Raw genomic sequence first — 17,495 nt, 5'->3', positions numbered from 1 at the left:
GTTGTAAACGAGCAAACTAATGATCATCGAGGCTATTGTCTTTGCAAAGGAGGTTAAGCAGTCTTTGGAAGTCCTTCCTACAGCAAGACTGGTTGCCTCATCTCTTTTTTATCCATTTTGTTGTGTAAATCTTAAACAAAAAAACCCCCAGTTTTTAATATTTTTTCCCTAAACGAGTAAGCTTGGAGGAGCTATTTAAAAAGTAGTCCTATGCGCTACTTCCCACATGGACAGGCACACTCTCTCTGGCAGGCCGTTCCTGTTTCCCTGAGACCCTACAAACAAGAAAATTGATAGTACTATTAAAAGAGTTTGTGATTACACTGCAGTACAGATATCCATAGTCAATCACAACTCGTGGTTGGCACTGTGACCATGAGTCACGAAGCTCCAGTGGAATCCAGCTGTCGTAGGTAAAGGATCATTTTGTTCTTTGAGAAGAGTCCTAGAACTGTGCCAGCTACCACTGAGCGGTTTGCCTTATGCAGTTTTCGGAGTGCTGTCCTGGCTTGACCTGCGTGGTGAGCAAGAATTTGCTGGGAAGAGAGCTTGTGACAATGCTCAGCCTGGGTCAGGTGAGAGTCTTGGACAATAAAATTCAGTGACTTCTTTATAAATGTGAGAGCTAGGGTGCTCCTTAAAGCACACAGGAGCTGCAAAGTGATCCTGTTTCGCAGATCCAGATAGCTTTGTTGTGGTTATTTCCCACTGAAGTCCCGGCAATGCAAAAATATTTAGCTGTCAGGCCGTGCTAATGCAAGGTTTGTAAATTTGGTTTGATAATAATAGTGTTAAAATTTCCTAAATATTTCAGGTAGTGGTACCTTGATACTTATACCTTTCTAAGCATGTTGAAATGAAGGAAAGTGTCCTAGCAAATGTAAGTTGAAACAATGGAGAGGCTGTGTGATAACAGTACCCCAAAGCCTATTTCAGAACTAAATAAAATTTTATATTTTATTTATATACTCCTATACTATTTAAATACAATTATATAAATACCGCTGTTCTTGAATCAGGAATCACAGATTAAATATAACGTTTTTAATGCTTGAGTTTCCTTAGGTAGGTCCAGACTGCTTTCAGCCTCTCCCATAGGTTTTTCATTTGATACCTTGGCAGGAAGGTGCACGAATGGAAAGTTGGTTAGTTAATGAATATTCTTATGGGCTTTTTTTGGTTATTATTATTTTTTATTAACATTAGAGTCAGGAAAACTACTCCTAGCAGCAGCTCCATCTGTAATGAAGTGCTTTTTCCATGTACGTTGACTTCTGTGTTTTGGTGTAGTTCAGTAAATACCTTTCTGTGACTACTTATTGCTTTTGAGATAAGTTTATTATCTGTTTTCAAAAGTAATGATTGTTCTAAGAGTGGCTTGTTTTTCACTGATACCTCCACTCCATGTCCTATTATAAGCCTATGTAGAATTCAGGATTTAGCAATTTATCAAGAGCAAGTAGTCAGATAGCAATATAGCTAGTGTTGAGTGTTGCATTCAGAGGGTGATATTGTGTTATCAGATTTTTGAATCAATAGCATAAGCAGAGCATTTTGCCTTTGTAAAAGTAACTTCTGGACTTTTTCTTCTGTTGTTGGTGAATTAACGTATCGTGATCATGCTCTTTTGTTTATCATATTTTTAGGCAATTGAGCTGTCTCTGAAGTTCCTATATCAGTTCTGGACTGGCCCGCTTAGGATGCAGCAGGAGGCAGTTTTATCAGTTAATTGTCTTATTCCATGACAGTGCACTAGTCAGAAATGGTGTGAAAATTGTTAGGTGAGGTTTTTTGATTTGTTTTGCAAAAATGTTGAGAATTTATTATTGGAATTTTTATAAGTCACTGCTGCAATAGAACTTACTGTCTTGTCATAGTGACTAGGAGATCCATTGCAGCTTCTGATTGAAAATAAATTTATGACAAATTTCAGCTAGACTTTTACATAAATGTAAAGTAAGCTAAGTTAGTAACAAACATCATATCAGCAAGATTTTGACCCAGTTTATATCATTCTGTTCTGGAACTTGTATCAGATTCATGTAAGTTGTATTTCAGTTTTGCTGTGTAGGATGCTTGTAATTTAATATTATGTTGTATATGACTTACCTGAAGAGGAAAATACCAAAAGTGCAAAGTGAGCAGTGGGGAAATAAAGACTCTAGGAAAAAGCATAATGCCTGTTTGTGTATTGTGAAAGCTCAGCTTCATTTATTCATTGCTGATGCCTTCCAGTCTACAGGTTTAGTATGTTTGAATATGTCCTCTTTAAGTCTACTAAATCTTTGTAGAAGTGCAAAGAAAAAGTATTTAAAACTGTAGAGACTACAAGTAAAATGTTTTGCCTGGGCTTTGCATAAATAGTGTTTTTATGTAAAAACAAATATTTTCCATTGATTAAATATCAGTTACAGGTATGTTGTTTTAATGTCATAAAAAAGAGTTGTCTTGGAAAATCCTAGAGCTTGGTGATGGGGGTGGTTGGTTTTGCCACTGCCATGGGAAGTGGTGGAGCCACCACCCCATAGCTTTCGAGTTGGCATGGAATTACCTGTATTTGTCAAAGTGGTCCAGATACTGAAGAGGATATAATTACAAAATGTGATTTTCCTGATGATAGACAGGCAGCCATGCAGGAAAAGTCATGCATAATATCTGCAGTCAGTTTTGTTGATGTATTTTCATGAGAAATTTAGTGTACTGTATGGATGGAGGACTTCTTACTGGTGTTCCGAGTCGAATGCTAGATGTGATTTTTAAACAATTTGCTGCTTGGATTTTGTTGTTTGTTGCAAGTTATTTGAGATGAACTCACAGCTTTGGAGGCACAAATTGCCACTGACTGTAGCAGGCTCAATTGTTTTGTACTGTTACAGCTTTTTCTCTAGAATTGATTTGAGCACAGCCATAAGTCTACTGCAACACACATTCTCTCTTGAACTCATCAAAGAAGCAGAAGTGATTTTCACTTTTCTGTTGAATTACCTAGTTTTTTGAAAATTGAGCATTATCTCTGAGCTGTTCAGAGAATTCTTGCAAAATTACAGTTGTCCTTATAATGAGCTCTTCTCACTATCATTTCAAAACCTTTCCATTTAAGCTTTATACATCTCTGCAAGAAAAGATGTATTGGAGTGTTCTTCATATTCTGAATAATTTTGGATGCTACAATTTTCATTACAGCCCCTGACAAAATTCTGAATTATGGGACGTAGGATATTTACAAGGCTTCTGCCATTTTATCCAACATTACACATTATGTACTGAGAGGCAAGTTTCATTATGCTTGCTTACACCTTTTTGCTTTGTAAGCTATTGTGCTACTGCAAGTCTGACAAATCTGCAATGGCTGCTGGAAAATTCCTTTAAGACTTTTCATTCAAGTTTGTTAGAGTTCTGTAACCAGGATTTCTATCTGGGGGGAAAAAAAAGTAACAAAAACAAACAAACAAAAAAAAGTCAGGTGTGTGAGAAATCCAAACACAGATGAGGACTCTCTTCATTTGTTTGTGAAGCTGGACTTGTCATCCTCATCTGAACTCTCAAACTTTCACAGAAGAAAACATTGGCAGAAAGATCATGGATGGCTGTTTCAAAGATTTTTGGGAGACTGAATTGGAATACAGGGTATTCAAATCTCTGATGGTACTTGGACAATAGAATAATAAGTTTTAGCTTTTTTTCTCTATATCTATTTATACTGATGTGGCAGAGGATACCTTGTCAAATTCAGTGGCTCAGAAGATAATATGTAAGGCACCAGATCTAGCATCACTGGGAGAGCTTTTCTTTCCTAGTGACATTGTTCTGCCTTGGAAGCTGCATTTCTTAAGCTGTAAGGTTGTTGACCTCAGGGATGAAGCATCTAAGAGCAGGAGAAATTTCTTTCTTGGTACCAGAATGAAACTTTGAAATGCATTAGAAGTGTAAAATAAAGAATTCTTGTTACCTAGTTTTTCCTCTAGCTTTTGGTAAAGATAGTAAAAAGGAACTTTAGAAGATAAGGAAGGAAAGGCAAGAAGAAAAAATGAAGAGAAGAAGGAAGCGAATAAAGTAACTAAATACACACAAACACACACACACGTGTATATTAACATGAGAATTAATCTGATTGAAAGAAAAAGGAACCAAACTAACTTACTCTTCTAATCTTGAGTTATTTTTTGCAAGGCATTTTTAAATGGTTTGATGGTATGTGAGATGGTATATTGATTTGTAATGGACTGTAGAGCATGCTGCTTTAGTGCATGAAGGCAAATGGTTGTAAAAAACTTTCCATGTGAACTGCATATATTTTGCAAAGATGGTTGTATAACCTGTCCCCTTCCTCTTTTCTTTTTATAAGAAAAGTGCTCTTTAGCCTATATATGAAAGTTGGTCCTGGGTTCTTGAGACAATCTTTGACTGATTTTTCAGTCTGAAGTGAACTCTCTGGTTCATTGTAATTATATATATATATATATTTATCTCATCATATCTCATTGCTTTCATCTGACTTCAGGCTCACCAGATAAAAGAGTTTAGTTGAATTTTTAATATAGCAGTTGGCCTGTAGTCTTACACTATCAGTTGCATGACCAGATTTGACCACTGGCAGTATTTCTGTTGCAGTCCCTGCTTGTAAGAGAATAAATATTGTTTTTATTTTCCAGTGGAAGTACTTGGTGATGCCTGTAAATGAATCAAGTGGCTTGCAAGCATAGGCAAAGGAGCCTAAAAGAGCTAAGCAAAACCTGCTTTCAAGTCATGGAGTTGTTCACCATTTGTTTTCCTAAAAACCCTATTGACATAGCCTTAGATTTAGCAAGAATAGGCATTTTGCTGTCAAGTCTCTCAAGATTTCTCACATTTCAGTATGGCAGTGGGAAGACTTTCTGCATTTATGGATACACCCTTGATTACTTCATGACTGGGGGGAGTGTTGGAGGACAAAATAAAAATATAAACCTGTAAACTCAGACTTAGTATAATGTTCATACAAAGCTACTAATAATGTGCTTAAGAAAAGAAAACTGCATGAACTTGCATTGGCACATGGAGCCATCTGTTGGAGCAGGAGGTTGATACGGGAAAGGGATTGAAAATATATTTTTTTTAATCTTTATTTTTAAATGCTGTTCATATGGTTACAGAGGAGGAAAGACAACAGCTACAAATGGGTAACTAAGTAAAAGAATATAGAAACCACCTGTCACGATTTCATGGGAGACACTTTCTCCCCTGTTCTGCCAGTTACGAGGAGCTGTTGGCTTGTGGCACTTGCTGGAAGCCATCTGCTGCGCTGATACCTCCTGCTCCGGTCTGCTCCACTGCCCTCCTGCTTGGCTTGCTGGAGGAGCAACCCTTCTGCTTCTGGGTACAGTAAGTCTTGAACTGGGTTAATGGAAGCAGCAGCCCTGTGCTAATTCGATGATGTGATACTTAATTTGTAGCAAACCTGAGCATCGGGCAAGTGAAAGGAAGAATTTATTTAGCAGAGTCCTCAATGCTAACACAGTTGTATTTTTAGGGCATAAGTACAGAGAGAGAGCAACGCTCCCCGTTAGATCAGCTCCATTGAGTTTGTCTCTTTTCATGTACGTTACCGGCTGTCAGGGCTTCTGGGTGACCTTCAGCTGAGACCCTGTCCTTAGGTGACTCCTCGCTACTGTTGTTGCAGAACAGGATTTTGTTGTGAGGACATAACGGAGGCTTTTATACACCTAAGGTCAAGTCTGGGCTCTATTCAAAATCAACCCTTTTTCCCTGTGAGGAGAGGAACATCAATTTTAATGGACCGAAAACCCACTTTTTCTGAAGCTAACCTTTGCTATGAACAGAACAAAAAATAATAATTTTAGAAAAGCTCTGCTCCACCTTGCCTTGTCCAATTATTGCACAATCATGTGCAATAATTCTTCACTCATAGGATTATGCTTCATTTGGTAATCAGGCTAATTTTTAGGTATTAATTTAGCAGATTAAATAAGTGTTATAGTGCAGGTTTGGCTGGGGAGTTGTTTAAGCACTGACCATAATAACTTAGAGTGGAATAATTTATTTTTCCTTGAATCAGGTGTTAAAACTTCTTTTCAGATTTGTATGATTTTGGGATTCCTATTTCAGGTCTGATCAGTTGGCCTTTATATGAGAGTGACTTGTTTCGCACTTGGCAATGCAGCGCAGACATTTAATCTGCTCATTGAGTTCAGCCTTTCAGACAAACAGGGAGAATTAATGCCAGAGCTTCCAGTTCAAAAATGCTTCCATCTGGCACTCTAGTGACCTTTTTATATTTGTGTTCTTCCATATGACAAAGACAGTTGGTTTAACATCAGCTTTGACTTCAGAAAGAAAAAGGCCATTTTTGGAGTAAGCCTCCGAGATGGGCTGTCTCACAGATTTATGAGCAAGTTTGTGCGAGGTACAGCAAGGATCCCATGATGTCACTGGATACCACTTTCAGTCTCCAAGCTCTGTTTTCAGTAGTTGCTAGTTCACAGCTAACATAGCTGGCACTATCTGTATCCACATAAAGTTAAACAAATAATACCTGCGAGCTGTAGTTCTGGGACATTCATTGTAGAGCCTGTTACACCCAGAAGTTACCACACAAAAATTGCAGGCCATCAGGACAGGAAAATAAATGTCTTATTTTATCATAATTTTTTTCCTCACATCTTCCTTCCTTGTCAGACTGTTACTCTGTTTCTTGTCCTTTGTTTTTTCCCCTTTTTTTTTCTGTCTTACCCAACTTCTCTCACTGCTTTTGTAGCTGTGCCCATCAGATGTTCGAACCAAAAACCTGGTGCATCTAATTACAGGGAAAGGTGAATGTGGAAGGGCATCTCTTAAATGTGGGCCTGACTATGCTGGTTGTTCCAGTGTGTCACAGGTGATGTCTTTTAGCATTACATGCTCTACTTCCCCTTTCGTAATTTTTGTTCCCTTATCTCATCACTTGTTCTTCCTTGATCTTTTTCCTTAGCACAGCCCGTGCCTTCCCACCAGTTAAACTCTCTTCTCGATCTGCTCTTGTCTGGTTTTCGACTTGTGGGTGCTGCAGCTCCTTGCTGGGGCAGCTGCCAGCCCTCTCAGGGCAGATGGAGGGAGCGGCCTCCCCTCAGGGGAGCAGCTGAGGGCAGGCCCGCGGTTGTGACATGACAGGTCCCTCCCGATGTTTTGTTCTCCAAAGAGAATGATCCTCAAGATTGTCAGTTCCCTTTTTTATTTTGAACAAAGCTGCTTATAATACTCCAGAACATTCCCAAATGATGTTTTGTAAGTAGCAAATGTCAAATTCCAGTGCTGCCAGAATCGGCAAATGACTTGTGTAGTTCTCAATTGCCATGGTACCAAGGCACGACAGAAAACAACATGCTTATAGAAGATAATGAAAACTCATACCCAGATAGGATTTTTCAGTGAAAATTAATGCTGGCCGTATGCTCTCAGCAATTCAGCTGTTGGGTTAGTAGTCACTTAACTATTTATGATTCTTTTCTTTATACATCTGTCAGCTAAATGCAAGTGCTAAGTCTTATTCTCAGCAATAAAGAGATTGTTGTGCCACCTTCCAGAGGGCTTTGGCTCTACAAATTATAATCGATATCTTCATAACATTTCACTTAAAAAGCCCAAGTGCTTTGCAAAATTAATTAGTGCTCCTGGTTTCTCCTTGTGACAGGGGCAAGATCGTTATTACAGAGAAATGGAACTGCAGAGAGGTTAAGTGACTTCCTTGCCTCAAGTCATTCAGTATTTTTTTTTTCGTATCATGGGTGCTAGATCTTGGATTTCTCTATATAGGGTCCTTTCGTATTACTTCTATTGAAAACAGTGCAAATAGGGGAATTCAGGTGTTCTGTTTGGATTTTTTAGCAAGAATTTTGGGTGTTTGCTCTGGTATTTACCCAGTTGACCACTTCTTCCCAGGATGCTCACAATGACAATGTCTAATAGAGAAGAGTAGCACTAAAACATGGATGGCATTTTTTTGACATTTTATGTAAGTATGTAGGTACTGGATGACCAAAGTGAAAATGTGTAGGGTGCTACATGTAGGAATCCAAAGTCAGGCATAATGCATCTTTCTAAAAGACTCGATGAGGTTTAGAATAGTATGTCTTTACACTTTACAAGCATATATATTTTTTTCCTTTTGTGTGGTAGGATGTTTGGTCTGTCATGCCAAAGCTAAAGAAAAGATTGTTCTTTGTTACTGAGGATGTCTTTATTTGTATGAATAAATTCCAGTGATATGGGACAGCCAGTCTTTTACTAAGCACCCTAACAGGTAATTAATTCAGGGGACATTCATGAATGTTTTAAAATTCATGAACCATAAGCACTATAAATTACTTACATGTTTTAACTGATTACTCTCACTCTTTAAATGCTATATAACTTGAAACAGTAACTGAATTAATCCAGAAACCTTGAATTCTAAAAATACTGTTTGCTTGGGAGCTCTGAATCTTGTCAACAGTGATGAACTGAAAAAAGCTTACATTGAAATTGTATCGGGGCAACTAAATTTGATAGTTTTATTTATTTATTTTAACATTTAACCCAAATGAAGATTAAGGAATATTGCGTGAAATGATGTAAGGTGAATCAAAAGATACCTTTAGAAATGGTTCCATGAGTGGTTACACTGCCTTTATTTAATGGGGCATATTATGGAGTCTTGGATGGAGCAAAAATACACTACTGATTTCTGTCTCTTCAGCAGTAATTTTTATGGGAAAAAAAATGGGCTGCTTGCAGACATTATGTCTTGAGATATGATAAATACCGTGATGTTGAGGTGGGAGATGTAGGAAACTGCAGCCCAGTGATCCTTACTGATGTAATGATGATTAAGTGTGTTTATCCTACAGCAGCCTTGGGATCTCAAACTGACTGTGAGACTGAGTAGGATGAGAGGGGAAGAAAAGGCTGTCCGAGCTGTTTTGTTGTCTGTTGTACACCATCTCCTGATTCTGATAAGCAGCTAAGAAAGTTGCAAAGTATGATCTGTTTTATGCTTTTTTTGTGGTTATAAAATTAGGAATTGTAAAGTGTATGATGTTTTAATGTTCTGGGTGTGTGGTAATGTTTTTTCTTACTTTAAATAAATAAAAACACACACAGAGAAGCATTAAAATAACCTCTAGTACCAGAGTGCACTACCTTTTGTGGGGCTGCTTTTTATTTTGGTTTACGTTGCCAGAACCTATAATAGCTCAAGTAATATTAGAATTGCTATGACTGTTTTGATTTGCAACTTAAATAGTCCTTTATTTGTTTATTTATTTATTTTTCAAAAGTAGAGAAGAGCACTTCAGGCAACTACAAGGTGGGTCTTTGTCCTGTAGGTTTTAAGTGGCAAAAAGACTTCTGTCTCATCATCTCTCATTTTGTCTTAGCTTTTTAGTTAAGACTGACTGAATAATTGGGGACAAATTTAACTAGTGGGTATAGATCAGCTATCAGGGTGTGCAGAGTGAATGAGACATCAGTGATGGTTCTGGTTACTACGTGGGGTATTGGCATAGTGTTTGGCAGCAGGGAGAGAAAAAACGAAGGGAAGTAAAACTGTATTTAACATTAATGAGCCTTATGTAAGATGTAATGGGCAGGATGTTCATGGAATGGTGCTTCTGTCTGACAACACCTAGGCTGACAGGCATCTTTTTTTCCAAGACTGGGGTCAGGGACTCTCAGCTATTAATACTACTACCTCACTTGGTAGGAACAAACATACATGGCTATTTTCAGATTTCCCATGAAGACACTGAGTCCCTGGACAATTTCTAAGTGCTGCTTTGGAAATGCTTTTCCCATACAGTAACTTCAAAATAACAATAACAATAAAAACAGTTTCTGTATAACTGCTCTGTTCTCTACGGAGAAGAGCAAGACTCCTTCCAAAGGGAGGTTCAGAGCTGGAGTCTAGTAGGTTGTCTAGGACTTTGGTCTTGGAAATGAAGCAGAGACTTGATGTCCTACATGTAGAGATTGTTTGTGTGAATACCATACAAACCATTCCTTTTTTTTTTTTTTTTTTAACCTTTTTTCCTCATAGGCAAGTGTCACTTCGTCACTTCCATTGAAATTGTCTGTCCCTTGTCCTTGCCCCTCTGTAGCTGTTTTTGCTTTCTTCTGTTTCAGCATGCTTCCTCAAAGAAACCTTGATGGGATTCTTGCCAAGCTGGAGCTCCAGTGGTGGGAAGTAGGCACAGCTTCCCTTCTGTTTCGTGCCTGGGCAGCCGAAGGTTCCCAAAGCGAGAGGCAGTGAATCAGCCAGTGACTTTCCCAAGCCTTTGCAATTTGGTGCAAGGTTAGGAAGGAAAATCACACCTGCTCAAACAGCCCTGGCAAGGCAGAATGTTTTGCTCTATTGCCTGTTGCATTTGCAATAATCTATAGTTATTAAATGTATTAAGTCAATTGGCTTTTTCTTTATCCTGTTTTCTATGAAGAGAGAAGGCATAAACTGAGAACAGATTTCCCTGTTCCCCAAAGTTAGGGAATCTTCTGCCAGAAATACCTCTTCTGAAAGAGACAGCTGTGACTACGCTACACCTGTTCTAAACGCCAAGGAGTTTCTGAAGTAGTCTATACATCTGAAAGTTACGCTTTGTATATTATTTGTGGTGGGAAAAGTATCAAATCATGGTAGAAGCTCCAGAAGGGCAGAAAAAGTTGCTCAGTGTTGACATACCTGAATGTTTATTTGTACAACGTTTTAAGTTTAAAAAAACACACAAACAAAAACACAGTAATTAAAATGCTTAATAGCTCATGATGTTTGCTACATTTTCATTAAATGGATATCATATTTATACTCTCCTCTTTCTCTTGATGACATTTTATAAAGCATAATTATCATCTCGTGTATGACAAACCAAGATACCACCTGTATTCTCTGTGGGTGCATTTGGGGTAAATATTTGTAATAGTTAAGGTCCCATTGATCACATCTTGTAACACTGCTTTTAGATTATTGTGACATTTACAACATCCCAGTTGAGTGTGTGTGCTGCACTGTGTTAAGTACAGCGTTACATAGATTTATAGAGTAAGGGCAAGAAGGGGGTAATGAATCATACGGATTGACTTCCTATATGTCATGAGCTGTTACACTTGTTTAACTTTGTTTTTCATTCCAGTAACTGTAGCTAAGCAGATATTCAACAAAATCATCCGGTCTTGAGGCAGCAGTGGATGATTTTGTCATCTTTATTGGAATGCAATGGGGGGAGTTCTGCACGTAGGTTTACTGAACGGGTAGTCCCCATTCTGAAGAGCCTGTGGCTTAAGCAGATAACACATGAAATGAGGTATAAAGACATGCTCTGCCTTACAGATGGCAAAATGAAGTTATAGAAAAATTCTGATTGACCCTGAAGAGCACACAGGAGCTTCTGAAAGAGGCTTTTGTGACAAATACTGTGTTTTAATTGAAACATAGTCCTTTATCTTTCATGCAAAAAGCAAGCTGGAAATGAGACATTAGACGTGTGACTACCAGCAAGGAGCTACCAGATGGGACAGATTTACTTTTGTAAGAGCTTCTGAGAAGAATTTTTATCTACCTTCGAGTAGCTGAGATTTATAAAAACCACTTTTGCAGTGCTGGTATAAGCAAAAATGATAGTTAAAAGGCAAAATCAGTGTAGTAGAAAAATTCAACCTGTGCTGTTCTTCAAAGTGATCTGGTCACCTCAGTGAAATCTAAAACCATTTCTGTGCACAGGAAGGTTTCCAAAACATTTGCACTGTTAAGTCACTGTAAAATAAGTCACTGTGAAATAAGTTTGACAATTAGCTGGAGCTCAGGATGGCACGTCTGCATGCCCTTTACCTGATGGCAAAAGCAGGGTTATCGTGGTAGTTTAGTTCTTGCCGATGGAGGGAAAACTGAAGTCACTAACGTGTTTGCTGCAACCTTACGGTGTGTAATGCTGAAGCTATCGCCCATGCTCAGTACTGGTGTTTTAGACTCTCTCAGATTTTATAGAGCGGAATTTTAAGGTTAAGTTTGACTTAGTTTGTGACGATGTAAAACAAGCACCTAGATACTATTTCTTCTAAGAAAAACTCTCAGGCAAGGTAGATGGGTTGGAAATGTATATCCTTAAAGAACAGCAGAAGCTTGGCCCTGTTAGTTTCTCAGTGCTCAGCGGTCACTTGGTGAGATGTTTAATTAATGCCAGCAGACTATTGCGGTCCTTGAGAGAGAAGTGATGAATGAAGCAGCGCTGGCATGAGAAGTGCCCCAGTGACAGAGCAGGGAGCAGTCTCTGGTTTTGCACTTCTCTACCATCTTCTGTCTTCTTCACTGGTGATGCTGCTATGCCGTGCACCCTCTGGGGTGCCTGACTTCTGCCCAGGGGGTTGGCTGCTGCACATCTTGCTTCCAGCCATTTGCAAGTTTGAGGGTGGCTGTTAGAAGATGATGGCGGGGAATTTTATCCCACTCCTGACTCAATCAAGTGACCTGAAGGTGAAAGTGTTTCCCTGCAATATCTAATTCCAAACTATTAACTGCTTCCAGTGTAGAGAAGATCAATAGTAACAGATGTGTAGCTTTTATTTATTTATTTTTTTCATTTTTTCTTTTAATGCAAGGCCTACTTAGCCCACGTTAGTGTACGACATGGAGACTTTCCAGTGGACAAAGAAATGAGACACAGCAGTCGTGGCATTGTTAACCATAGCATGCTTGTAGCTGTGGATTCCAAACACTTTAACCAGTCACAGGTGGCATTTTGTAATTTGGAAGGAAGACAAGTACAGCTTTTCACCTTTTCTCCCTATCCCCTGTCCCTGTTTTCTAGATCATAGGATTTCAGAGGCTAAGAGATACGTACTAATTTATTTGCATCCACGTTGATTAAGCAAAATGAAAGTGTTGCTATTTTAACTGGAATTTCAGTTTATGTTATGTCAAAACATCTTTGTTGGTAGCAACCATCACAAGAACACGAATCTGGAGAGGACAGTGGGAAGTATGTGGGTGCATGCCTGTGCATAGTAGGTTTTTTAGAAAAAAAAAAAAGCCAATTAATTTTACAAGAAGGCTAATTAAAAATTCTTTGTGCAGCAGCTCTTTATCTTTTCTCTCTGAAGTAATAGACCAAAATTACATAATTGCTTTAATTTTGGCCTTAGAGAGTACTACCATTTGAAAAGAAGGGGGGCTGTTCCTCTTCTCTGTTAAAAGTTGGTTGTGTTTTAGTCCTGGAGAAACCACGTTAATGAGAAGAAACATGAACCCTTGTAAAGCTGGCTTGTAATGCTAGTAATGGCCTTAATTGGAGCTGAACTGGTGCATGGTAGTTTGGCCAGATGGCACCGTGTGAGAAGTGCGCTTTAAATTTTTAACGTATGAAAAAAAGTCTTTGATCTGCTGCTACAGCTGATCATCAAACCCACGAAATGTTAAAAACTCAAGGTATAGCCACATGGTACTTCTGTAAACAATTGGAATAAGGCGGATTTCAAGGCACAGAATTCCTCAGTGGAAGAGGCAAAGAATAATTTTTTGGAGAAGTCTGTGTTGGAGACATTTGGGTTATGGAGGAAGAGTCCTGTTTATATCTTAATTTATTTTTTTTCTTCATGTTACCCAGTTTATGGCAGCAGCTTTTCCACAATGCTCAGATTGTGGGTGCTTAAATGGAACATTATGCTTGTTTAAGTGTATGTATGAGAACAGTAGAGTTGATAGCAAATTATCACTTTCTACCCTTAAAGACTTGCAGATATCTTGGAAAAAACACATTGGAGATTCTTTTGATTTGCCTTAAGTTTCAAGGAGCATCTAGGGTCTGTCTGCAACACCTCTCATAGCTTTTCCCTATAGCCTGAGAGCTAAAAGCGTTTCTGTTCTTCCTTACATAAAAGTGGAATCTCTAGTGCAGTATGCAGAAGCTGAAACCTCAAACACCCCCAACTACACCCCAAAACTTGTGTGATTTTAAGAAACTTCTTATAAATCGCAGTGTGAAAAATACATAGTATACATAAAACTATGTAACTGGAGTATCTGAGCTCGCTGTGCTGCTCACTGAGTTCTTTTGTGTGAGCAGTAACCTATCTGGGTAGCTCGGGAAGCAAGTTGCAGACTTCAGGGCTTGGCGGCATCGGACTTCACCGTAAGGGAGAATTGAACTTCTGAGCTTTAGTGTGCTGTTAAGCTGTGGTCTCACATTTCAGTGCCTGGGAATTGATTTACTGATTTCATTTTCTGAGACGTATGGTGATAATAATAATAATAACACTGTATAAGCATTATTTAAAAATAAAGTAATATACTGGTATTGGCTCTCTGGCAGGCCAGCACCAAAGTGCACACCCAAACTACCATCATTTATTTAAGTTTAGGCTCATCCAATTTTAAACAAATGGAAATCAATACTGCTCGCAGATATCAGTGGCTAGATTGGAGGAAAACGCAAAATGGCATTGTTGCTAGGATCAAACTGTATGAGAAAACACACAAATGAATTTGACGTATGTTCCTGTTCTGTTTTTTTTTCTTCTTTTTAGTACAGAGTAAAAGCCTACAGTTTTTATTTTTATGACTGTTAGTGTGTGTCCCCTATGTAAAATGCTTGTGTGATTTTAATATTTGAATAGAAAGTAAAAGTCTTTGTATTCCAGTGCCTTTTTTGATGGCTGATATGTGGATCGTTAAGACTTCAAGCCTGTTAAAATCAATAAATGCTGTTTTTTCCTTTCAGATATGTGTCACAAAGATGTCTACAAGGAACTGCCAGGGAATGGATTCAGTGATCAAACCTCTGGATACAATTCCTGAGGACAAGAAAGTCAGGGTCCAGAGGACACAAAGTAGTTTTGATCCATTTGAGAAACCAACCAACCAAGTGAAGAGGGTTCATTCGGAGAATAATGCTTGCATTAACTTCAAAACTTCATCTGCAGGGAAAGAATCACCTAAAGTCAGACGGCATTCCAGCCCTAGCTCTGTAAGTTCAAAAGCTGATGTCTGCATGACAAAATGGTGGATTTAATAACACTGAATAAATGGTTTCTTGCTTAAGAGGAAAATGATTGCTTAGAAACAAAACAAGAAGCTTGCGGCTGCCATTAAAAATGTTTCCCATGTATAGTTGTACTGCTTCATTTAAAGTATAATATATAAAAAGAAAATGAACTTTAAAGATAATATGTTTCGAGATTCCTCTCAGATACCAGCTAATATATTTTAAGGGATTTCTAAGCATTTTCCTCTTCTGATCCTGCTATGGCTTTACAGCTGCTACAATGTTTATGTTGGAAATTTTGTGGAAGATTGCTTATTTGTGAGGAAGAATTCTTTCCCATGAAGTTTAGGAAACTGCTTGAATTGGTTTTTTGGTTTTTTTTTTTTTGAGTTTTAGATTTATGTTTCAGAGAAACTCGAGAAACAAATCAGATTTGACAGATTTTGTTTCCATTTTAAAACTCTCTTTTAAAATCAAGTAGTAAAACTAGCATTTATTTCCCTGTCAGAAACTGTCTGTGTGAGAGAGAGAAAACAGCTAAGAAGGTGTTGGTGATACATAATCATTGTTGTTTCATCCTCAAGTACTTTGAATGAAACCAGATAAATAAAATGTCATGTCTTTCATGAATAATGCCCAGACAGATTTCCCCCAAAAGACCTTCAAAAGTATTGAAAAACTATTTCTGTTATGCTTTGGCAAGAAAAAATCCATAATAATGTGACCTTTGAGGTGAAGACTACAGATCTAAGCAGAATGTGTGCAATGCTTCAAATCTTAGTTGGCATGAAATAATTTTAAAGGTTGATTGCCCTTTTTTCTCTCTTTTCTTTATTTTTTTGTTGTTGTTTTTGTTATTGTTTTGTTTTGCTCTATCTTCTGGGCACCACCTGTCCTCTGTAGAGAAGTTTGACTGAATTCTGTCAGACTTCTAAGGAGAAGCGACAGAGATTCATTTTCTGCAGATGAGCTTTGTTTAACCCATGTGAATTTAATGGATAAGATGTCATGCCTCTAGGGGACTGTCCTTTGGAGAAAAGGTTACATTTTAAAACGTAACCATCTGTAGCAAAAAGAAATTTGCTTTTCCATCATTGTATGGTGTTATATAGCTGCTGCCAAAGATGTCTCCTGCATGTTTCAGATCAATCCATAACAAGGAGTTTTTTTCATAAAACTACTGTAGTCATTACGGAAGGATGGAGCTTTTTTTTTTTTTTCTCAGCTTTTTTTGGGGGTAGTTGGGTGGTGTAGGCACTACAAGCACTGTATATTCAGCATTGGTCAGACTCCAGCTATTTATTTCTTACCAACACCTTTTAAATTAGAACTTTTTGGAAGATGAGGAACTCATACATTTACAGTTTGCTCCTTGTTTACTTGTGAGTGATGCCTCATTATTATTTGGCAGCACAACTGTCAATTTAAGTGATTTTTTTTTTCCTCTGAAAGTTCCTGAAGTTTTTTTGCAGTGTTAGCTTGCTCTACATCTTTGCTGTTTTTGTCTTGTTCCATATAGAAATCGTTACTAGTTTCTGTTAATGCTTTACATACTTTCCTAATAAAAGTGAAGGTTTTTCTTTGCTTTGCTTCCAGAATTTGGAAGCAGATTTATTTTGAAAGTGTGTTATTGACATCTTGCTCTTTTCCAGAGGGCTGGTACTCTATTGTGCCCAGGCAGCGTCCTGCAATCCCAGTATTTTCTCCTGTTAATGATGTTAATGCTTCCCCTCCTACTGTGCTGCTGGTTAGGTCCCTAGCTAAACACACGCTCTCACCAATCTTCTCATGGGCTGAGTCACACAGACTTGCTGGGGATGCCTCATGTTGGAAAGTAGATGCATAGGCATTTCCTGAAATACAATTCTGATTTCTTAACTTCCCGTTAATTCTCCCTGGTTTTTATAGCTCTGTTCAGTGAACTCCCTTCTTCTGCTTCTAGGCATTGTTAGTCATTTTTTAACTCTTCCTCACAAAGAGTGCTCGGAAGAGCACCTGGCAAGTAATAATTTGTGGAATAATGAGGGTATTCATGTCAATGATAAGGAAGAATAGAACTTCACAGCAAAAGGCAGTGCTGCTGCTCCCCTGATTGCAGGTCACACCTGGTCCTGACTGGCAGACCCGAAATTCAAACGTCCAGGGTAGAGATGTGATCAAGCCGTTCCCTTCCCCCGAGCCTGACTACATCGCCTCAAGCACAAGATGTTCTGATGCACATTTCATTGAGCATACGTCTATGTGGTTAGTTGCAGGAATTTGTCGTTCTCTGGTTTTGAGTTACAGTTGAATCGACTAAGGGTTTTTGGTTTAGTTTTTTTTTTCTAGTCCCAATGCTGTGTAGCAGATGCCCTTGCCACTTCCTCGTCTGATTACTACTTCTTTTTCTTTCGTGTCAGAGAGCTACTTCACATTCTCCCTTATAATTCAATCAGTTGCTTCCCTGGAAATTCTTCTGCCGTGCAGATGATGCCATTCTGAACTGCATTTCAGTTTCTGTAAATATGCTTGAGCATG

At 38.3% G+C, this 17,495-nt stretch overlaps 1 protein-coding gene across 4 annotated transcripts in view; it reads left to right on the top strand.

The window, feature by feature from the left end:
- The window catches only part of CDK14 (cyclin dependent kinase 14), a 332,201-nt gene that overhangs the window by 67,409 nt on the left and 247,297 nt on the right, over positions 1-17,495 (top strand). For all 4 annotated transcript variants that reach the window (XM_083826967.1, XM_083826970.1, XM_083826969.1 and 1 more), the window contains one exon: positions 14,715-14,960. In XM_083826967.1, coding sequence (XP_083683093.1) covers positions 14,715-14,960 — 246 coding nt within the window. The remainder of the gene's footprint in view (positions 1-14,714; positions 14,961-17,495) is intronic.

This window comes from Anser anser, assembly GCF_964211835.1.
Source record: "Anser anser genome assembly, chromosome: 2".
NCBI lineage: Eukaryota > Metazoa > Chordata > Aves > Anseriformes > Anatidae > Anser > Anser anser.
This window is presented reverse-complemented; position numbering and strand designations above follow the sequence as displayed.